Below are 24,597 nucleotides of genomic sequence, written 5' to 3' on the forward strand. Positions count from 1 at the left end.
GCACTCAATAAATTCCATTATTTGATTCTGACCCAGGCAGAGGGAGGCTGGCTGCTTTGAAATTTTCTACCACAGCCACTTTCTCTGATGCAGCACCCAGAAGCGGTTACTTCAATCACTTACCGCCTAATCCGGCCCCGCCTCTAAGATGAGGCAGCCTCCCCAAATATAGGAAAACAGCTTTACCCCTCCGCCCCCCAAAAAATCTGGAAAGGTGTTAGGCTTTCTGTTATCTTTTGCCACATAGATAGATGACTTTGACCACTTCAGGGAACGCAGAGCGTGCTTTTGCTACAACTAAAAAAATATCAGGGTCAGCTCTAACATCATCCCTCAGAACGTGAGGCTCAGGTTGGCTTGGCTTTTCAGGATTTTCTTTGCTCTAAGGTCACAGAAGCCCTGGCTGGAATACAGTCCGCACCTGTGCATACTAGAGTGCTTTCCATCCAGACACCCTCTTCCGTGCAAAGTGAAGAATTGGTCCCTCCGGTGCTTTCAAAGCCATCTTGACAGGCATAGTGTACCACGCTTCCCACGCTGGAACTGTGATTCCACATCAGGTCAGCATGCTGAATAACAGGAGGAGCCCCACAATTTAGCTCTGCAACAGAAAATCAAACACTCTTATTTTCAGGGAGAGCAGGTGAAGGGAAGAGAGGAAGGGGGAAAGAGAGAAAGAGGGAGCTCACTTTTCTCAAACCTGCACTTCCAAACTGACAGCTTAATCAATTGGCATCTAATTATGAAGACAATTGAAATGTTAGGAGCAAATCACTCTTCTGTTTTCCAGCTTGGCTGTACGCTTAATTGCCGGATCTGTGTTTCAAATTAGTCTAGAGTGCATAATAGTTTTTACAGGGTTTTTATCACCTTTACAAATCAAATAAACACTTTCCTACCTACAGCCTCTGCCACTGGCTCCGAAGATTTTCTTCCCATCCCACTCGAAATATGAATCGAATCAATTGATATTATTTAATGAGTGCCTAGTACAATCAAATGAGTGGACAGGATCCCTCGAGGGATTTACAATCCAGCAGGGGTGACCGACAGTAGAGTAAATTACAGTAACAGAGTATATATGATCTGTACAGAAGTGCTAAGGGGTTGTGGTAGCTTAACTGCTGAGTAGGTGTAGAAAGCTGAAGTGGCAGCTGTGGGACTGAGATTGCTTGGGGAAGGCCTCTTCGAGGAGATGTGATCTCAGAAGGGTTTTTACAGAGTGGAGGAACTGAAGTACAGAGAAATGAAGTGACTTGTCCAAGGTCACAAAGCAGACAAGTGGCGGAGCTGGGATTAGAACTCATGACCCGACTCCCAGGCCCGTGCTCTATTCACGAGGCTATGCTGCTGCATTTGTGATTCATTTTCATTGAGCTGGTAGCAAAAAGCTTGTGAGTGGGTCTGAGAGAGTGAGTGCATAAGGAGAGGAGGAGAGGAACCAAAATTGAGCCTTGTGGGATGCTCACAGTTAGGGATTAAGAAATGTGTGACCTTGGGCAAGTCACTTCACTGCTCTGGGCCTCAGTTACCTCATCTGTAAACTGGGGATTGAGACTGTGAGTTCCACATGGGACAGGGACTGTAGCCAACTTGATATGTTTGTATCTACCCCAGTGCTTAGTACAGTACCTTGCATATAGTAAGCGCTTAACAAATGCCATAATTATTATTATTATTATTAGAGAATGAGAGATTGATGAAAAGCAGTAAGAGAAGGAACAAGGGTGGGAATATGGGTTTTTAAATGGTGAGAGCATATAGGGTCCGGGCAAAAGTACAGAGGTGGATTTAGTAAGCAGGATGGAAAATCTGCTGGCAAAAAAGTTAGAAAAGAGAAGAATGTGGACGCCGAGGAGGCAAGGATAGCCCTGAAGAAAGTACACATCCAATGTCCGATTCAGTCGGACTTTTATTTTAAATCACTTTTGCACTAAATTATATCATTGAGCTTGAATTTTCAACATCAATTATTTGAATAGTGTGGTCAAATGAATCAAGAGAATTTTTATTGCAATTACTCTGAAAAATCTAGTCAAAGAATACATCCTCAGGAGTAATTTATTAACCTCATCAATGGTGCTAATTAGGTTATTATTACCAAATAGTTCATTTTCTTTCAAAAGCACAGAAAAGGTTTTCTGACATTTAATAAATTATTCTGAAGCCATGTCGGTATTTTTCTCAATTAAATGACTGTTGATTAACTAACAGTACATTTTCTTTAGATCTCACTCACCTGAAAGACTCAATTAAGCAAAGGCATATTTCCATTCAACAGAAAAAAAAACACCCAGTCTCCATGGGGATTCAAGGCCTTACCCTTCTCTCTTCTATCCCAGCTAATGACACTATCTTCCCTACTTCTACCTGGAATAATAATTAATGACAATTGTGGTATTTGTTTAGCACTTACTGTGTGTGAGGCACTGTACTAAGCACCGGTGTGGGTATAAGCAAATCGGGTTGGACACGGTTCCTGTCCGACATGGGGTTCCCAGTCTCTATCCCCATTTTACAGATGAGGTAACTGAGGCACAGTGAAGTGACTTGCCCAAGGTCACACAGCAACAAGTGGCAGAGCCGGGATTAGAACCCCCAGCCTTCTGACTCCCAAGCCCATCCTCTATCCTCTATGACATGTTGCTTCGTATGGCTTCTCATGGAAGCCAAGGGCCCCCCCAATTCCCACCTGGGGATGCCAGTCCTGGGAGCGGAGTAATAATGATAATGATAACTGTGGTACTTGTTAGGCACTTACTACATGCCAGGCACTCTATTAAGAATTTTTGGAATTGACTGAACGACAGGGGAGGGTAGGCATTCACCAGGCTGCCCTAAAGATCCATAATGCAACTGATTTCTAGATTTTGTTTGATTGTTAAATCTTTAAATTTGAACAGTTGATTGGGTTTGTCTTTCACTTTTATAATGAACTCTCTGAGGGCAGGTAGCAGGTCTAATAATTTCTCTGTAGCTACCCGAATGCCTAGTATATTGCTTTGTGCCAAAAAGAATTTTATTTCAATTATAGTGAAAAGAGTCTCAGCACAAATAAGTGTTCAGTAAATTCTTTTGGATAATGACAGTGTAAAAAATCACAGTGCGTACATGTTTAAAAGTTAACAGCCTGTGTTTGATAGGTGGGTGATACATAAACCAAACACAATAGGAATTTTACCAGCCTATCTGCTGCATTCCTTCTTGTTGTGGAGAATTTTGTTTGGGGGTGGAGGGATGGGGTTTGAGTTGCAAATTAAGAAAGGATGCTTGCCTTAACAATTGTAAATGATCAAACTTTTAAATGAACGTTTTCAGAAAAATCAAAATAATAATAATAAATTACATTTCCTGTATTGTCAGAGCAGGAACTACACAATACGGTATCTAGGATGCTGTCCTCACACTCATGGATATTAAAAGATAACTGACGATGATGCTTACAAAAGTCAGAATTCAGATAAGACAGGTAGGTTCTTTTATTTCCTTTTGAATATTGCTCAACAAATGACATACTCCTTTTATTACATTTCTCCTCTCACCCCCTAACCCTCGAAATCATGGCCTGGAGCCGGGTCCCAGAGGCTCTCAGAGGAAATGACAGGTGGAAATAGCCTTCTGGGAAACCCCACTGGGTTTGGGGGGAAGGGGGAATCCCCCCATTCCCAACTGGGGATGCCAGTCCCGGGAGTGGAGTAATAATAATGATAATTGTGGTACTTGTTAAGCGCTTACTATGTGCCAGGCACTGTATTAAGCGCTGGGGTTGGAACAAGTAAATCGGGTCCCTGTCCCACATAGGGTTCACAGACTTGATCCCCATTTTACAGAGGAAGGAACTGAGGTACAGAGAAGTGAAGTGACTTGCCCAAGGTCACACAGCAGACAAGTGGCAGAGCCTAGATACAAACCCATGACCTTCTGACTGCCAGGCCCGTGCTCTATCCACTACGCCATGCTGGAGTAGTGGAGAGGGAGGTCCTTTCTCCTTGTTGAGGTATCAATCTGCTTAAGTTCTGGTTTCGGTGTCAACAGTCAAGAAATAGAACATGATTTTTTAGTTCAGCACTTGCCTAGTACAGTGCTCTGCACACAGTAAATGCTCAGTAAATACTACAATTGATTGAAAGACCATCTCTCCCAGCAACTGCCAGTCCCACCTTCCCTCAGAGAGGATTTAGGGAGGTAGGACCTGAAACCAGAGGGGCTGCACAACTTGCTTAAAGAAACACAGCATTACCGGAGCAGCAGTAACCAGCATCCCAGGCTCCTAGCCCTGTACACTCTGCACTCTACGACCAGGGATTAGGGGTCTGAGAAGAGCAGGGGGAGAGGAGGAGGATCGGGGCAGAGCAGAAAATGGGGGGAAAGGGAAAACCTGGGGAGAGGAAGGAATCCAAGACCAACTACCTTGTGTCCAGCGGGGAAAACAGCAGGCTGAGAGACCACCTCAGAATGTCTTTAAGAAGGTCAGGGCCCCACTACCAGAGAGTGACAAATTCACAAGCAGCTCGCCACTTCAACCGAGGGTTGGATAGGAAGAAATGGGTGTCAGCTGCAGCAGGAGGGATTTAGGGTTTTTTTGTTATTGTTGTTTTTGTTTTTATGGTATTTGTTAAGTGCTTACTATGTTTTAAACACTGTTCTAAGTGCTGGGGTAGATACAAATGAATTTAGGCTGGAAACTCCTGTTCCGCATGGCGCTCACAGTCTAAGTATGGGGGAGAATGGGAGAACTGAGGCACAGAGAAGTTAAGTGACTTGCCCAAGATTATCCAGCAAGCATTTGGCAGGTCGTCTGAATCCCAACCTGTGCTTTTTTCCATTATTCCATTCATTCCATTCTTCGAGAAGTAGCGTGGCCTATTGGATAGAGCACAGATAGAGCCTGGGAGTCAGAAGGAGCTGGGCTCTAAGGCTGGCTCCGCCACTTGTCCGCTGTGTGACCTTGGGAAAGTCACTTCACTTCTCTCTGTCTCAGTTCCTTCATCTATAAAATGGGGATTAAGACTCTGAGTCCCACGTGGGCCATGGACTGTGTCCAACCTGTTTAGCTTGTATCTACCCCAGCGATTAGTACAGTGCCTGGCACATAATAAGCACTTAACAACGGCCATTACAAAAAAGACCTAACAGTGACTGTATTCTTTTATCCCCAAGCAAAGGGGAAAATGGAATCTGTGTAGACACACAATCAGGATTATCCAGACGCTCACGTAGATGTGCTGGCCTAGATTATCAATCAAAGGTTTTTTTTAAGCACTTACCATGTGCAGAGCACTGTGCCAAGCACTTACAATATAACAGAGTTGGTAAACACAATCCCTCCCCAAAGCCATCTTATCATTTTGAGGAAGTAAATTATCTTTCTATTAGCTGCCTGTGCCATTCAATAAAATTGCCAACTCTCCATTTCATTTTGTGCTGGCTAGGCCAAACCAAAAATAAATTCCCTATTAGGGAATCCATTTTCTTCATAGTCAACTGTAATTTATGTGTTTGAGATTTCAATAAATATTCATCTAAGAAGGGGGCAAATGGTCTTTAAGTTGCAAAATATCACTGGGCTAAATTGTACTGATGCTGCAAACTTTTTAATTCCACGTCTCCAGTCCTTCCGAGGACCTTAGCAGCAGTTCGGAAGAGAAATTCTGCAAGTGACAGTGTCTTGTTATCACAAAGGGGCAAATAGAGTCACAAAGATAGCGTCTGAGAAGGCTTGTGACTCTCCTGCCCCAGCCACTGTAGGGTTTATTATTGGAGACAGAAACTGCAGTCTGCAACATCTGTTCCTCTTGAAAACATCATATTATTAGTGTGTCACCGTCAGCAGCCTATGCATTTGCATTTTAAACACACGGTTTGAAGGGCTTTAGACCTCTAAGGGAAAAATACACTCCAGTCTGCTATCTGTTTAGTATTCAAGCTGGAAGACCTGGAAATAAGTTTGAAAAGAGATGGGTGATAGAGCATGAGGAAAATATACCTTACTTTAAGAGGAAACGTGTAAGTGGTGAAGGAAAAGGGGAATGAAGGGAAAGGGAAAAAAGAAGAGAAGAAATTTGTTCTCAAAGTGTTCTTTGAAAAGATATTAAGATTTATAAAATCATTCTTCTCAATACTTGAAAGCTTGACTTGAAACTATAATCCAAAACCCCTTTATCTAGGCTGTGAATTCATTGTACTAATTTTAAATTGATTGTTTCATTTCAACATGTAGCACAAGATCCGTGTTTTTTTATCCGCTACAATTAGGCATGATGTGATCTGTGTTCTAAATTTTGAATAATTCATTATTTTAAACTCTTATGTGTAAATCACTCTTGGAATTAAATTACTAAAATAGTATTATGAGGCTGGAGCCAAACTGCTAACAGTAAAGTATTTTTCCATCAGAGAAGCCATAAACATAACTACAAGATTGTGCCTGGATGTTTTAATACCCACATCACATTCTCAATTATTAAGCATGACATTTGTTAAGCATTTACTACTAATAATCATAATAATATTCTGGTATTTTTAAGCACTTACTGTGTGCCAGGCACTGTACTAAGCACTGGGGTGCATACCAGCAAATCAGGTTAGACACAGTCTCTGTCTCATATGGGGCTCACAGTCTCAAACCCCATTTTACAGATGGGGAAACTGAGGCACAGAGAAGTGAAGTGACTTGCCCAAAGTCACACAGCAGACAAGTGGTAGAGCCGGGATTAGAAGCCAAAGCGTTCTGACTTCCAGGCCTGTGCTCTATCCCCTCCACTACTATGTGTCAAGCACTGTTCTGAATACTGGGGTAAATAAAAGTTAATCAGGTTGGACACGGTCGCAGTCTAAATAGGAAGGACAGCAGTTACTGAATCTCCATTTTACAGATGAGGAAACTGAAACGCAGTGGAGTTAAGTAACTTGCCCATGGTCACACAGCATTCCTCTGACTTCCAAGCCCATGCTCTTTCTTCTAGGTCATGCTGCTACCCAATTACATTTTTTTTCCACCACCATGGTGAGGAGGAGATGGGGCACCATCTTGGGCACATCACTTGACCTCTTGTGACTCATCTGTAAAATGGGGATAAGATACTTCTTCTCCTTTCTTCTTAGATTATGAGCCCCAGGGGAACTGGACAGTGCTGATATGGTTATCTTATTATCTACCCCAGTGCTTATTATTATTATCATCATCATCACATTATTATTATCATTCTCAAATAGTCAATAGAAGTTAACTATCCGTGAGGAGGAATGTGAAGAGTCCAGAAATCCTGTCTTGTGGATATAGAATGCAACAGATACTAACATTTGAAATATAGAAAGAACAAGAACAATATCATATTTACTTGCATAACTGCCTCAATTTTTTGTCTGATTTTTGCAAGCCAAAAACAGGGGAGGGGCTATTACATGGGGAATTAAATCTAACAAAAAAGGAAGCAGGAGCAAAAAGAGAAGTACAAGAAGGAGGGGAGAAGGAAGGGAAAGGTAAGAGGGCATTTGAGATCGCTTCTCTTATTGCACTCTCCTAAGTGCTGCATACAATAAATTATAGATGATAATTCATCCCTTCCCACCCCCAGCATGCCCATTTTAAAGAGAAACTTTCGTTCCCCAGTGTAAACCTATCACTTTGAAGTTGTCACCCTTCCCCTCTTCCTACTGTAGACTATGCATCTTTCCTATTTGGCCACATACGCTATTCCTCTTTATAATTTATAATTACTGATAGGTGGTACCAAAAAACATATTTCTGCCTCCAAAATTTGAGGTGAGGAGGGGAATTGTGCAGTGGAGGCAATTATGCAAGAAAATACGGTATGTTTCAAACTTTTCTGTATTTATTTTTCTATAGAGGAAAGAAGGGACACCAAGAGAGACAGCTTGATCAAAAGCTTGAAAACCTAATTATTTCATCAAAAATTCAAGTTTCTGTGACACCATGCACCATTTTCAAATCACTTTTGAGGAAAAATAGAGGAAGATATTTTTGTACCACTGAAAAATTTTGTTAAACTGTACTGCAGCAGAGAAATCCATTTTTGTTAAGAGCTTTGGGATTCCACAACAGCTTATCAGAAGTCCCATTAGAGGTAGCAAAGGTGCTGTGGAGAAATAACACTGCTGTGGTATTGCCTGATGTCTGCTGTGTGACCTTGGGCAAGTCACTTAACTGCTCTGTGCCTCATTTACCTCATCTGTAAAATGGGCAATAACACTGTGAGCCCCATATGGGACATGGACTGTGTCCAACCTGATTAGCTTGTATCTACCCAGCACATAGTACAGTGTACATACTTAACAAATGCCACTAAAAAAATGGGGTGGGGGTGGGAAGGACTACATTTCCTACCATGCAAGGGGGGTGATTTCCATTTTACAGCAGAGAGGAACTGTTCTAGATGGAACCCAAATGCTTAGTACAGTGCTCTGCACACAGTAAGCGCTCAATAGATACAAATGAATGAATGAATGAATGAATGAATGAATGAATGAATGAACCACTCACAAGAGTTCTCTTGTAGAATTTTGCTTTGCTCTGAATTTTGACCTGAAACATGTAGTTAAGTCATCTTAACCACTCTTAATCAATCCTTGTAGGAAAGGTTAATCAAAGCAATAAAGGACTGGCTTTTAGATTTTGTGGTTTAAATCTGAATTTCCTTTTACATTCCTTTTAAGTCAATCCTTGATTAAAATATTATTTTCTGGTACTGACTGTGGAAGTACTCTTCCAGACATGTTCACAGCCTGCTTTACAGCTCAGGCAGAGTTCCCATTCAGATTCTGACTAAATTTCACATCTCCTGTTTCCTTTCTGAAGGCCGAGATTGGTGAAGGGCCCCTTTGGTTTCACATTCCATAATAACCGTGATACTTGTCAAGAGCTTACGACGTGTCAGGCACTGTTCTAAGTGCTAGGGTGGATACAAGCTAATCAGGTTGGACACAGTCGCTGTCCCACATGGAGCTCAGTCTTAATCCCCATTTTACAGATAAAGTAACTGAGTCCCAGAGCAGTGAAGTGACTTGCCCAAGGTCACGCAGTAGACGAGCGGTGAAGCCGGAATTAGAACCCATGTCCTTCTGACTCCCAGGCCTATGCTCTATCCACCAGGCCATGCTGCTTCTAGATACTTTAGCAAAATGGTTAGAGTCTCACAAATCAAGTGCATCTAATAATTCTGTTTTCTGGAATTATTTTTAAAACTAGCATTGATTTGGGCCTATGCAGGCATGGCCTCTCTAATCCCTGACCTTCCAGATTTTGTCACCCCATCAGCCACTTTAGCACTCATGGGTATATCTGACTGCTTATTATTTATTTAGTTAAGTGCTTATTTTGGCTTTTATCATTTCTATTATGCTCTTACTCTTTCACCTATCGTACGCATGATAATCTATGCCCTGTCTCCTCCATTAGATTATAAATTCATTGAGGGTTGGAACCATATCTTTTACTTCTGTTGGATGTTTCCAAGTGAAAGGTGGAGGCTTTATATGGGTCTCCTAAGCATGGACAGATTATTACAAGATGGTGGAAATGGTGGGAAATGGATGGTGGGAATCTCTCGGTTCCCCAGATATTGCTGTTGAAGCCTGATTTCTGCCTCCAAAATATTCCCTCTTCCTCTGGGCCCATAAAAAACCACCACTTTACTTATTTATTTATATTAATGTCTGTCTCCCCCTCTAGACTGTGAGCTCGTTATTGGGGATTAAATACTGTTCTCCCTCTTCCTTAGACTGTGATTTATTGCGTTATTTGAAATTTGTGCTTCACTAAGTCTTTTAAACATTGGTTCTGGTATACCAGTTCACATGTGTTCCCTTTCATTTCAGCATACAGCAGTTGCTTAAATTCTGCTGTCATCCATTCTTCTCTCACTTTCCATCCAGGTTGCTGTGAGCATTGCTCTGATGCTGATGAGCCGACTTCTTTCCAGGCCTTCGTTGTCTGTAATCTCGTCCTGCCATTTGATGTTGAGTGTGATTGGTGGAAGAAAGAAACCATTGGAGGCAGTGTTGCCAGGCTATGAAATCTCTAGAAAAAGACTCCATAGGAATGGGTAAGCAAGGGTCAGGACATGTCACCCCGCTCCTCAAAAAACTCCATCGGTTGGTTGCCCATCCTCCTCCGCATCAAACAAAAACTCCTCACCATTGGCTTTAAAGCACTCCACCACTTTGCCCCCTCCTACCTCACCTCGCTACTCTCCTTCTACAACTCAGCCTACACACTTCGCTCCTCTAACGCTAACCTTCTCACTGTGCCTCTATCTCGCCTGTCTCGCCGTCGACCCCTAGCCCATGTCCTGCCTCTGGTCTGGAATGCCTTCCCTCCTCAAATCTTACAGACAGCTATTCTCCCCACCTTCAAAGCCTTATCGAAGGCACATCTCCTCCAAGAGGCCTTCCCTGACTGAGCCCTCCCCCCCATTTCCTATTCTCCCACCCCCTTCTGTGTCACCCTGACTTGCTCCCTTGGTTCTTCCCCCCTCCCAGCCCCACAGAACTTATATATATTGATTGGTTGAACAGCTCATGCAGACAAGAGGAGGTACACTTTTTGGATAAGTGATTATGTTATGGAATAGCTAGTCCCAAGATCTAGACATAATCATCCCAGCACTAAAGCCGCTAGACTGTAAGCTCACTGTGGGCAGAGAATGTGTCTGTTTATTCTTATATTGTACTGTCTCAAGTGCTTAGTACAGCGCTTTACCCAAGTAAGGTCTCAATAAATACGATCGAATGACAACTACATAGCAATGACCTATTCTGTCCAGTGAAGGTGCTGAACTTCACTGAACTTCAGGGCTTGTAACCACTGATAGCACTAAATGATGAAACACAGGTGTTAAAGAGGTTCTCACATGCTTAGCAACAGCAAGAACAGTCCAGGATAGAGAGGCAAATCTTCCACATACTCCCTGTCCCAGGATTATCTGGACTGACCAATGTCCCTTAGTTGGTCTCTGTACTTTATCTCTGGCCAACTCAACTTCCCTGCAACATGCACTACTTTCTTAAGGGTCTGTGTAACATATCTTTTTATTGTTGTATTTTACTTTCCCAAGTGTTTAGTACAGTGCTCTGTACACGGTAAGCGCTCAATAAATACAACTGTCTGCGACCGACCCTTTGCCCCAGGATCGGCTTAGCTCCTAACTCCACAGCTCCCTCGCTTATCTGATCCTGCCCGTTTCAGGATTTCTGCAACAGGTATTGATCCCGCTTAACTCCCTGGAGAATGGCTCTTAGACCTTCCCATCCCAGGCCTAACCCTTTCTTTTTTTTAATGGTATTTGTTAATCAATCAATGGTACTTACTGAGTGCTTACTAGGTGCAGAGCACTTTACAAAGCGTTTGGGAGAGTACAATATAGCATAATTAGTGGACACATTCCCTAAAGGGATCACTGTGTGTCAGACACTGCACTAAGCTCTATGGAAAATGTGAGCTGATCAGTTTGGACACAGCCCATGTCCCACATGGGGCTCAGGGTTTTAATCCCCATTTTACAGATGAGGTAACTGAGACCCAGAGAAGTGAAATGACTGGCCCAAGGTCACACAGCAGGCAAGTGGTGGAGCTGGGATTAGAACCCAGAATAGAACGCTGACTCCAAGGCCTGTGCTCTTTCCACTAAATCACAGTGCTCCTCTTAACTCTTGTGCTCTAGGACCAGGTTCCAGACCTATTGGATAGGTTACTTGGGGGGATACCCTACCTGGTCTCCCCTAACCCAAGGGACAACCCCTCAAACAGCTGAGGAGCGTTTTTTTCTGCTCTTTCTCCAAAACCTGACGAATAATAATTACAGTATTTATTAAGTGCTCACTTTGTGCCAAGCACTGGGGTAGATATGGGACAATCGGTCAAGACAAAATTATCCAGTTCCCTACTAAAGAAGGGAATGCAGCTGACTGGAAAACCTCCCTTCTCCAGCGTATTTACTTCCTCTGCTAGCCAGCCAGATATTAGACGCTCAGGGAATGGCCCTAGCTGACCATTTATTATGGATAGAAAAAACAAACTGGAAGCACATTCTTGGCTGTGATGCCCAATATATTGATGGGAGCAATTTGACTTTTCTGGTTTTCAGCATGTATGAGGGGTTTTTAGGGGGTAGGGGGCTATAATTGACATAGCCATATGTCAGGCGTGTGACCTTCTCAGTTTCCTATCCTTGGCTTCTTTCCCGCATTCTGTTCTTACTGATAACGTGGGTCCATTCTGTGAGAAATTCAACTGAAAGCTTTGAGATCGTATCTTGCTAATTATATTAGGCACAAGGCCTACCACAGCTGTCTTTTCATGTATATTTGGCAAGAGACCATGGAACTGTCCTTTCTTTTTATATATCTACCAGCTGAATAGTGAGGGCTTTCAATTTGTTTCAATTAGAAATGATTTTTTTTCCCGCTCTACCCCCAACAATCATCAGCCATTTTTCACTTGGCGGATAAGAGAATGAAATCCTGGCTGCACCCAAGATCTAAGCAGGGACATCTTACTGACTCTCTCATCTTCCCACAGTGAGACCTGAAAAATGTCCACCACTGCTGAGACTTGCCATCGCCTGATAAATTTCAAACTTTTGTTAGAGATGAAGCCAAAACATTGTCCAAATAACCCAGCTGGCTGAAGAATAAAGATATATGCAAGCAACTTTGTATCATTGAAGTAGCCCTCCCTGCTTGGTTGGCTCTACAGGACACTCTCGATTCTTTTACGACCATGATAGAAGATGCCAGAAGAAAACATCGAGACTGGTTTAATCATTACTCTGAGATCAAAGAACTACTCGCAGCATAACAAGCAATGCATCTTCAAACCCTTAGAGACCCTCAAAGACCCTGACCAAACAGATGCTTATCAAAACTTAAATCCCGGAAAACAGGACAACTTAAAAATAACACGTGCCAAAACGTGAGACATCAAGGCTAAAGAAATACAGCGCCAAAGAGACTGAAACCAAACCAAGGACTCCTACACATTATACATCCCTGAAATGTATACGGACATATCATCCATATTGCCACAGCGCTACTGAAGAGTAGAGATGGCTCCATCTTTATCACGAAGAGGGAATCGGAAAGGACTATTAACAACACTTCAGTGACCTCCTCGACACATCTTCCCTCTGCAGAGAATAGGTGGCCTGCCAACACGTGAAGATATGGGTCTCGTTCCAACATTTCAAGAAGTTACCAAAACAGAAATAGCACCAGGCAAAAATAGCACTAGGCAACAGATGCAAGAGTTCAACAAGGGGCCATCTCTGCCTGCACAAGATGCGGAAGAGATTGTCATTCATTAGTCTTACCAGCCGCTCTCACAAAAAAAATACAATTTTCACACCGTCCTAGAAGCCGAAATGTTGCGGGGCGGGAGGACGGTGTGTGTGTGTGTACACTGAGCACTAATTCTGAGTACTGGAGAGATAAAGAAGGAGAGACTGTTAACAAGGAGTATTAGAAGCCCAAGGAAAATGTTTGCCCAGAACTACAACAACAGTGAAAATGGTAGGTATGCCCCAGACCAAAATAAAATTAGAAGCACTCTCCCAGAGATCATACAGAGCATAAGGTATTTTGGGTATCCTTCAAGACACTTTGCTAATTCAAACTAGCTCCAACAGTGCTGTTAATGAATTGAGTAATGAATGCAGTTCAGCACTTGGCAAATAAAGTACTAGAAATGCATAAAAATTATAACAACTATGAAAGCAGTAAGTGCCACTCTAGCAGAGAGTTAACATTGGCGTTCAGGCTCCTTTCAATGCACTCTTACACCAAAAGGCAGAACCTAAAATAAATGGCCTGGTATGTTATGGAAGATCCACATAAGAGGCATTGATTTTCCTCTGGACTACACTAGGCCAGCCAATTTACAAACCAATTAAAACCTCACTCTCTAGGGAATTCAGCTTGAAAAAACATCAGTAACCAGAAAATTAGATGTTTTGTTGGGGGATTTTTCCCCTCCATTCTCTATTTCTGTACCTTACGCCCAGGCTAACCTTCTCACTGTGCCTCGATCTCACCTATCTCTCCGCCAACCCCTAGCCTACTTCCTGCCTTTGAGCTACAAATAAATAAATTACAGATATGTATATAATAGTGGCATTTGTTAAGTGTTTACTCTATGCCAAGCACTGTTTTAAGCAATGGGGTAGATACAGAGCACTCAGGTTGTCCCATGTGAGGCTCACAATCTTAATCCCCATTTTCCAGATGAGGTAACTGAGACACAGAGAAGTTAAGTGACTTGCCCAAAGTCACACAGCTGACAAGTGGCGGAGCCGGGATTAGAACCCACGACCTCTGACTCCCAAGCCCATGCTCTTTCCATTAAGCCAGGCTGTTTCTAGTACGTCTGTCTTCCCCCCCAGACTGTAAGCTCATTGTGGGCAGGAAATGTGTCTGTTTATTGTTGTGCTCTCCCAAGCTCTTAGTACAGTGCTCTGCACACAGTAAGTGCTCAATAAATATGCCTGAATGAATGAATTACACGAATGAATGAAACTTGATCTCATTCCGAGAAGCCGCATGGCGTGAAGGATAGAGCACGGGTCTGGGAGTCAGGAGGTCATGGGTTCTAATCCCAGATGTGTCACTTGTCTGCTGTATGACCTTGGGCAAGTCACTTCATTTCTCTGGGCCGCAGTTCCCTCATCTGTAAAGTGGGGATTGAGACTGTGAGCTCCATGTGAGACAGGGACTGCGTCCCAACTCAATTTGCTTGTATCTACCCCAGCGCTTAATAGAGTGTCTGGCACATAGTAAGCGCTTAACAAATACCATCATTATTATTAACTATAGAGTTCAATTATCTCACAGTCAACAATTCTATGGAACTGGACATACTCTGGGTAACAACATGTCCCTCCAAATACTATTTTCCCCCGCCTACAACCTGATAGGAAACCCAAGCACCTCTTTTCTCCTCTGCAGTTTTATTCCCTGAACTGAAGATGGGACTATTTTAGGGTGGAGGGAGGGGGAAGAGAGGACCTATTTCTGACTCTGGGGTCCCCAAAATCTCACTTCTTTTAAGTCTTATACTAAGGCTTTAACCTTTGATTGAGAAAGGCTGTGTTCCCCGGGATCCACCTTATAATTGGAGTTTGCTGTATTTGTAGGTATGATCAATCACTAATAGTAATAATAATCATAAGAATTGCAACAATAATAATAATAATTGTGGTATCTGTTAAGCGCTTATGTGGCGAGCGCTGTACTAAGAACTAGGATAGACAAAAGATCATCACATTGGACACGGTTCCTGTCCCACATGGGGCTCACAGTCTAAGTAGGAGGAAGAACAGGTATTAAATCTCTATTTTACAGATGAGGAAACGGAGGCATAAAGTTAAGTGACTTGCCCAAGGACACACAGTCAATCCGGTTCTTGGTTAAGGCCCACTGGGGTTCTACAGGTCTTCTGGTATTTTGGAATCTAAGACTTTGTGATATTGGTAGGTTTTTCACTTTCAGCAGTCTCATCATCTGACTCGAATAATTCAAAGCAGGGAAAAATATTCTATTTTTCCTGATTTATAATACCTTGCATTTGTACAGTGCTTTCATTTTTTTCAAATCATCTTCACATCAGTGATCTCATTTTATCCTGTTATCATCTCTGTGAGGTAGGGAGAGTCAGATAGGATCATCCCCATTTTAGAGATGAGGAAACACAGAGAGGTTAAGTGACTTTCCTGAAGTCACACAACCACCTTTGCCAGACTAGGATTAGATTCCGGAACTCCAGACCCATACATTTCCTACATGCTCCCTCCCTATTATGCTGCCAGGGTAAAAGACACAATTATATTGTGCTCTGCCCCAAAATACTCTTGCTTAACTTGATAAGCAGCAAGGCCTCCTGGAAAGAGCCTGGGACTGGGAGTCAGAGGACCTGGGTTCTAATTCTGCCTCTGTCCCTTCCCTACTGTGTGACCTTGGGCAGGTAGCTTGACTTCTCTGTGCCTCAGTTACCTCATCTATAAAATGGGGATTGTACTGTGAGCCCCAGATGGTACATGGACTGTGTCCAACCTGATTAGCTTGTATTTACCCCAGCATTTAGACAGTGCCTGGCACATAGTAAGCGCTTAACAAATGCCATATAACTAACAATCAATCAATGGTATTTACTGAGCACTTCCTGTGTGCAGAGCACTGTTCTAAGTCCTTGGGAGAGCACAACACGACAGAGTTGATAGACATGTTCCCTGCCCACAAGGAGCTTAGAGTCTAGAGGACCACCTTCTTAGCTTCTCTGTGCCTCAGTTTCCTCATCTGTTAAATGAGGATTCAATACCTTTACTCCCTCCCCCTTTAGATTATGAGCCCCCTGTGGGACAGGGATTGGGTCTTTAATCTTCTATCTACCCCTAGCACTTAGCACAGTGTCTGGCACCTAGAAAGTGCTTAAAAAATACCACCATTATCATCATTCATTATTATTGACTGAAACCGCTTATTACATGGCAATCATCAACAGTAACCGTCTCTATCCAGACTGTAAGCCTTTTATGGCAGGAATCACGTTTACTGTCTCTTGTACCCTTCCATGTGCTTAGAACAGTGTTCTACACAGATTAGGTGTTCAATAAATACTACTGATGGCTTGCTTGCTTGATCTTTTACCTAACCAGAACTCCTTTTGAAACCTCCAAGAATAAGTAACGAGCTAAATTTTGAGGTCCTATTAAAACACAGGAAACTGAGTCCCCATGAAACCTTACCTTCACAGGTTAAATCCGGTATTTCCCAGGACCCACTGGATGTGCAACGTGACAGCCTACTTCCTGAAGTGCTGGAAAACCCTTTTTTGCACACGAAGTGTACTTCACTGCCCAGGATGGTCTGGCTGTCCCAGATCCTGTCCGTGTTTGGGATGACTGGAGGGATGCCACAGTCTGTTGCTGAAAATGACCACAGTTACAAAATAGATTGGTTGACTGGAAAGTGCTACATATGACACAGTGAAGTTAAGGAAAATTATCCGATTGGAAGACATCAAGTGTGAAATGAGAAGAAAAAAAAGGCTGTTTGGCTTATTGGAGAAAGCATGGTCCTGGGCTTCAGAGGTCATGGCTTGTAATCCTAGCTCTTCCTGCTGTGTAACCTTGGGCAAGTCACTTAACTTCTCTGTTCCTCAGTTTCCTCATCTGTAAAAGGAGGATTCAACACCCTTTCCCCTTTCCCTCTTAGTCAAGTGGGACCTAATCCTCTGTCCCACATGGGGCTCACAGTCTAACTTGTATTTACCCCAGTGCTCAGTACAGTGCTTGGTACATAGTAAGTGCTTAACAAATGCCACAGTTAATCAATTGACTAATTAAAATGGGGGGAGGAAGGTTATTTTATTAATTATATCGACCCCAACAATAACACACTACATTTGAGTGCAATGAAATGTCTTACTTAAAAAAAAAATCTGAATATTACTAAAGTGGGAGGAAAAGGTCTGCTAAAGGTCAAATTAATTTATCAAATCAAACAATTCTAGGACCTGGTGAGGTCATTTAGTCTGTTCCCTGGCCTTCAAATAGGACCATACCTCAACTACTGCCAGTAAATTTATAGAATGCATCTGGTTTTTAAAGAGCTTGAAATAGGAAGACCCCAACTTCCTTAAGAACTCTCTTCCAGTGTTTTACAATCTTCACTACTGGGAAATTCTTTCTGATCTGATCTAATCTGAACTCCTCATGCTTTAATTTTAGCTAATTTTTTTGTTCCTATTTTAAAACCCATGGGAGGAAACCAATGTGATCATCATCATCAGCGGTACTTGTTGAGTTGTTTGCTGTGTGCACAACAGAGTTGGTAGACATGTGATAAACTTAAAATTTCTAACATCATTCTCAATATTTTTACACTTGCTTTATGGCAGCAGAAAAATCTATTCAATGCTTGTCTAACACTCAATAATGGGAAATGATGCCTATTTAAAGGAAAATAGTCCTGTCTTGCTGGGGACCCATTACTAATAAGATTTAGATAAATCACATAAACATGCATAATTGCAAGTCTATACACAGTAATGAAGCCTAAGGTACAGTTACCTATATTGTGTTCAGCCCTATGTCTTTGAATAAACTCTAAGCAGCATGGCCTAGACTGTTTTTGGTATTTGTTAAATGCTTACTCTGTGCCAGGCACTGTACTAAGCATTGGGGTAGATACAAGCTAATCAGGTTGGACACAGTCTATGTCCCACATGGGACTCACGGTACTAATCTCCATCTTACAAGAGGAGGTAACTGAGGCACAGGCAAGTTAAGTGACTTCCCAAGGTCAGACAGCAGACAAGAGGCAGAGCTGGGATTGGAACCCAGATCCTTGTGACTCCCAGGCCCATGCTCTATCCACTAGGCCACGCTGCTTAAGAAATACCACAAAAAACTCACCAATAAAACTAAATGTGAAATTAATTCATTTATAATGTGGCTAATTTAATTTTGGCTCCCAAAGATATTGTGAGGCTTTAAATGGGCTCTGTTTAAAGTGGCTCATCCTGGAAACAAAGTAGAGTTTTCTTTTAGCTGGATGACGGTGCCGTCACCGCTGAGACTGTGAGCGCATTGTGGGCAGGGAATGTGTCTGATTGTTGTTGTGTTGTACTCTCCCAAGTGCTTAGGACAGTGCTTTGCACACAGTAAGTGCTCAATAAATACAATTGAATCAATGAATGAGACTGCCTCCTTGAGCGTGAGCATCTTGCACTTGCAAACATCATCCATGAAAATGCACTACCAGGAATCCAGTGGAATCTGCTACTCCCAAACTCCCTACTAGCCATATTGCGGTGTGTGCCATTGGGCACAGGGAGAATGGACAAGAGAGAGTGTGGATGATGCGACACAAACCATCCCCACCGATTCAAAAAAACCCAAGAGTTCGTGTCCTGCAGGTGGTAGGACATATCTTTTGGTTAAGACCTCACAAAAAATTAGAACTTGCCCTGCTTTGCAGGACTCAGTGTCTCTCCATGTCCACCTCCATCAGAAAGCTCCATCTGTACTCCAGACCACCAGCACAAGCGCTGACCCACTTCTTCCACTAATTAACTCTTGTCATTTCCCTGTCTGTTGTGTTGACTATATATTTGCCTTTCTCCCCTATTAGAGCAGCAACTCTGTCTAGTCACCAATCGATCCATCAATCAATCATACTTATGGAGCACTTACTATATGCAGAGCATTGTGTTAAGCTCTTGAGAGAGTACAATATAACAATATCACATAGTCAGTACACTTTCCCTGCCAACAACAAATTTACAGTCTAGAGGGGGAGGCAAACATTAACATAAATAAATAAATAAATTACGGATACAGATATAAGTGCTGTGGGGCTGAGGGAGGGATGACTACATGGAAGAAATCCAAGTGCAAGTGTGACACAGAAAGAACTGGAAGAAGGGGAAATGAGGAGTTAGTCAAGGAAGGCCTCTTGGAGGAGATGTGCCTTCATTACATCTTTGAAGGTTGGGGAGAGTGATTGTCTGTCTGATATGAGGAGGGAGGGCGTTCCAGGCCAGAGGCAGGACGTGGGCGAGAGGCCGACAGCGAGAGAGACGAGATCGAGGTGCAGGGAGTAGGTCGGCCCTAGAGGAGTTAAGTATGCAGGCTGGTTTGGAGTAGGAGAGCAGCATGATAAGGTAGGAAGGGGCAAGATGATTAAGTGCTTTAAAGCCGATGGGAAGGAGTTTCTGTTTGATGTGGAGGTGGATGGGCAACCGCTGGAGGTTCTTGAGGAGTGGGGAAACATGGACTTGTGTCTACCCCAGAGCTTAGAACAGTGCTCTGCACATAGTAAGCGCTTAACAAATACCAACATTATTATGGACTGACCGTTTCTGTAGAAAAATGACCCGGGCCACAGAGTGAAGTATGGACTGGAGTGGGGAGAGACAGGAGGCAGGGAGGTCAGCAAGGAGGCCAATATAAGTAATCAAGACGGGATAGGATAAGTGCTTGGATTAACACCGTAGCAATTTAATAACGTGGTAACAGTAGGCTGTAAACTCATCATGGGCAGGGAATTTGTCTGCTTATTGTTATATTTTACTCTCCCAAGTGTGGAGTTCAGTGCTCTGCACACAGTAAATGCTCAATAAATACGACTGAATGAATATACACCTTCACGAATCTAGTACAGGGCTGTGCTTCCTGTGGGCATTCAATTAATATTTGTCAATATTATGTTATTATGGTGTTAACATGCCGAGTTAAAGGGCACTTGACTAAGTAAAGGAGGGCAGACCTATCTTTTTGTTCCAGGTATGTTGCCCCGAAGCAAGTGGGATGATAAGCTCCTTCCCTAAGTAGCCTCTAGCACTAAACTTCTGACTGGCATATACACTAGGTCTTCCAATCTGGAAGGAGCACTATGGAGCACCTTGAATAATAGTCATAATAATTGTGATAACTAAGTGTTTACTATGTGCCAAACACTGCTGAGGTAGATAAACTATAAAGAGATTCCCTGTCCCTCATGGAGCTCGCAGTCTAAGAGAGAGGGAGAAACAGGTACAGGTATTCCCATTTTACAGATGGCGTAACTGAGGCACAGAGAAGTTAAGTGGTTTGCCCAAGGTCAGGCAAGTGGCAGGTCTTCCTGACTCCCAGGCCTGTGCTCTATCCACTAGGCCATGCTGCTTCTCATAAACGGGAAGTCTCTGCTTCAAGGCACTAGGTATTTCTGGGACTCGAGCTCCAAAAATAGAGCATGTGTATGAGGAGTTTGAGGCCCTGTCGGCACCATGTCAGAGCTTTTTGCTTTTTAGAGGAAAAGAACCCACAAAGGAATGTAGTTAGTCCCCCTTCCACAAAAATCCCCTCCCTCCCACCCTCTGAAAGTTTCCAGGGAAGAAGACATAAAATCATAGAGAAGTGCTATTAATCATTTCAGGTTAAGGTATCTGCAGTTATTTTTCTTCACCGACTGGACCACAATAGATTTGGAAGTGAAAAGTTATAAATCACAATAATAAAATAGCCAAGCCTAGTGATTCATGAAAAATTGGGGTGTTAAGTAACGAGGCAACCCACATCCAAACACTTCAAAAAAAATTAAGCACCCTCGACAGATTCTCCTAAAAACAATGGGAACCAACGTGTTGTAGAACTTTGCTTTACCCATAAATTATGCCTACGTCCAGTCTGCCATTCCACAGTACAGCTAGTATTTTACCATCTGTACGTTTTACTTAGATTTTAGCCTTATAATTACAGAAAAGAAGCCACAGACTTTAATCTATGATAAACATTAACCACCATACATGAAATCCCCAAAAACTGGTGAGAGGAGAGGGAGGGAGGTGTTGGAAAAAAAAAATCAGTTTGCTTTTGTCCTTCAAAATGCCAATTGAATAAAGTTCCTTTTTCAATCTTCAAAAAATTATTGGAATAGTAAAAAAATCAGCTAATGCATAACACAATTAAAAATCACCATAGAAAGGGAAATAGCAAGAACTGTAAAAGGCAAATGAATCATAAACCGTGTAATTTTATAAAGGGTAAAAAAAATGATAAATGAAAATAATACTACTGCCACTATCTAAAGAAACAAGAGCTCTAACTTCAAACAAGAATTTGTAACAATAATTGAAGGAGAATAGACATAAAACAATGAAAAGAAGAACCACCACCAATAATAGAATGATAATGGGCTTGAAATGGAAGAAATGATTTCTGGATTGTGCATTTTAGAAGAGGTGTGTAGAAATGCTTTCTGTAGAATGTGTAAATGATGAAGCATTTAATTATTCTGAATAGATTTTGAAAATGCAACCACATATTTTGAAAATTTCCCAATATGCAGGGTAGTGAAATAGGGGAAGAAATGAGCTATTTTATAAAATCCAACAGACCATCACTCTCCCCATCTTCAAAGTCCCACTAAGATCACACCTCCTCCAAGAAGCCTTCCCTGACTAACCCCACATCACTCCACCCTATTCTCCCTCCCTTCTGGGATGACGTCTACCGAGTCTTGTACTCTACTTTTACAAGCATTTAGCACGTTGCTCTGCACCCGGTAAACATTCCATAAATATCACTGATGGACTGATTGATTTGACTTGGCCACAAGAAAGTGATATTATCCTATTTACGATCTTTTATCCACTGGGAGATGTTACACCCCTCTGCTGCTGGGAAACGCCTCCCCATGGAACTATTCAGGGTTGGGAGATCGATCAATCGATTGTATTTACTGAGCACTTACTGTATGCACAGCACTGTACTAAGCACTTGGGAGAGTACAATATAGCAATATAGAATTGGCAGACACATTCCCTGCCCGCAAGGAGCTTACAGTCTAGAGGGAGATCAACTCAGCACTGCCAACAGTCTGTTCCTAAGGGAAAAAAACCCAAATCAAATGCATAAGAGTTAATGAGTAGTGCTTATTACAGTGTCTGGCGCATAGTAAGCATTTAACAAATACCATAATTATTATGTTTTTTTTAATTAGAGATGGGCCACGAGATGGAGAGAAGCCACACTGATCACTTGGAACAAAGGCCCTCTCATTTTTGTACTTATTGACTTGGAAAGCAAATTGTAATTGCCTTTCATAGCCAATAATTCAAAAGCATCTCAGGGCAAGAAGAAAAGTAAAAGAAAGAAATTCCTACCAAAGTACAGAACAGTAACCCTCAGGTCCAGGAAGCTTAAGTCCTGTGGTGAATAGCAGGGGCCAATTATGTTGATTTACGGACTAACCGGGCAAAGGCCGTGTCAGGCTCAGGGAACATGTTGGTTCCAACCTCTTCCAGAGAACCATCAACTGAGATCATGCCAGTTTGCAACCTCGATGACTTTCTTTGTCTTCCTCCTCCCCGCCCTACCCCAACCCCACCCCTGACGAAACAGATGAATCAGATGGCTTTTGTCTGCTCATGAGCTCATGAGGCATGAAGTTCCTCCATTACTTAAACAAAAGGAAAAATGAGATTTACGTTTTGCCAACTTCATGCACCAGTAGTTATCAGCAAGCCGGAGTCTGATTCTGCCATTCTTGAATTCACCTTAAGCATGTGGGGGCAAGATATTTTTCTAAAAACAGAATCTCAAATAAAGTGTGGGGTGGGGCTTTTGTTTGGTTTCCAAAATAGCCATCCATCCAGTGGGAAAGTCATAAAAGGGACCCGATAAAACCTCAGGGCTTGAATCCCAGTCTAAACAATACCTTGGGTTGTGCCAGCTACAGCTATGTTCTGAAACTTCTTCCCCTTCGGTGCTTTCCCACAGCATGTTTAGCTCAAGGTTTCCCTCTACCACACCCGAGAGCAGAGAGACACTCCATTTTGAAAAAGCAACTGCAGTAACAAGACCTGAGCAACAAAGCTATTCCCCGTGAAGCAACTTCTAAGAGTCTTCACTCCTCCCCATAGACTCCGGTACCCCGGAGATGGTTTCCATGGGCATGGCAATAGTTTGGGGGTAGAGGGGACAGTGCCAGTCCACCCTCCCTGCCCCTAGGAGCCAGATATGTCTGGAGGTCGCACTGTCAGCTCCACCTCTTGCCCCTGCCAGCAGGATGCAGTTTCCAGGCTGGGGCCTATGAGAGCGAGATGTCTGGAGTGGCTGTTTAAGCCCAAGGGACAAAACAGACCTCATATCCCTTGCCCTCTGGGTGGTGCCGCTGCCCTCTGGTTGCTGTCCTCTATCAGCGGCAGTGGCTTTGGCTTGGTTTCCCCATCACGGGCTGACCCTGAATCCCCGCCTAATACCAATGGCAGTCAGGAGCAGGAGCGATGCCAGGCCGAGAAGGAGTACAGAGACTGATCTGCTTTGCAGAATTTCTAGAGGGCTCATTCTAGAGGGCCCAGCAGCCCAGGTAGGATGAGCCGAACACCGGCGGCAGAAGAGAGCAACCCCCATATTGGGGCTGTAGCCAAATCCTGTCAGTTTTGAGCAACCCCCATATTGGGGCTGTAGCCAAATCCTGTCAGTTTTTCCCCCACAGCATTTCCAGGTTCCACCCCTTCCAATTGCCACCACACCGGTCTAGGAACTTGCCCTTTCCCGACTCGACTATTGCATCAGCCTCCTCACTGATTTCCTTTTCTTTAGTCTCTCGCCTCTCCGGCCTATTCATTACCACTGCCTGGATCATTTTTCTAAAGCATCATCCCGCATCCTCTAAAACCCCCAAAGATTGCCCATTCCTCTCTGCATCAAAGAGAAACTCCTGCCTATCAACTTTAAGGTATTCGATCAACTCTGCCCGCCCCCCTTCTTATCCTCTCTTCTCTCATTAAACCCCAGCTCACACATTCTGTTCCTCTCAAACCAACCTCTTCTGAAATTATAAAACCACTATATACAATTTCAATTAATTAATCGCATTTATTGAGTGCTTACTGTGTGCAGAGCACTGTACTAAGCACTTGGGAGAATACAATATAACAGAGTTGGTAGACACAGTAGAGAAGCAGTATCGACTAGTGGATAGAGCACAGGCTTGGCAGTCAGAAGGACCTGGGTTCTAATCCCAGCTCTGCCACTGGTCTGCTGTGTGACCTTGGGCAAGTCACTGCACTTCCTCTGTGCTTCAGTTACCTCATCTATA

At 42.9% G+C, this 24,597-nt stretch overlaps 1 protein-coding gene and 1 long non-coding RNA gene across 3 annotated transcripts in view; one reads left to right on the plus strand and one right to left on the minus strand.

Moving 5' to 3' along the window:
• The window catches only part of SUSD1 (sushi domain containing 1), a 145,863-nt gene that overhangs the window by 93,478 nt on the left and 27,788 nt on the right, over positions 1–24,597 (minus strand). For both annotated transcript variants that reach the window (XM_039910667.1, XM_029053619.2), the window contains exons 7-8: positions 16,755–16,934; positions 422–601 (exon numbers count right to left, since the gene is read on the minus strand). In XM_039910667.1, coding sequence (XP_039766601.1) covers positions 422–601; positions 16,755–16,934 — 360 coding nt within the window. The remainder of the gene's footprint in view (positions 1–421; positions 602–16,754; positions 16,935–24,597) is intronic.
• Positions 9,898–13,716, plus strand: LOC120638129. Its single transcript, XR_005659628.1, has 2 exons — positions 9,898–10,064; positions 12,539–13,716. It is a non-coding gene; the product is annotated as an uncharacterized LOC120638129 (long non-coding RNA).

The sequence above is a fragment of the Ornithorhynchus anatinus genome, chromosome X3 (genome assembly GCF_004115215.2).
Source record: "Ornithorhynchus anatinus isolate Pmale09 chromosome X3, mOrnAna1.pri.v4, whole genome shotgun sequence".
In the NCBI taxonomy this organism is placed as follows: Eukaryota; Metazoa; Chordata; class Mammalia; order Monotremata; family Ornithorhynchidae; genus Ornithorhynchus; species Ornithorhynchus anatinus.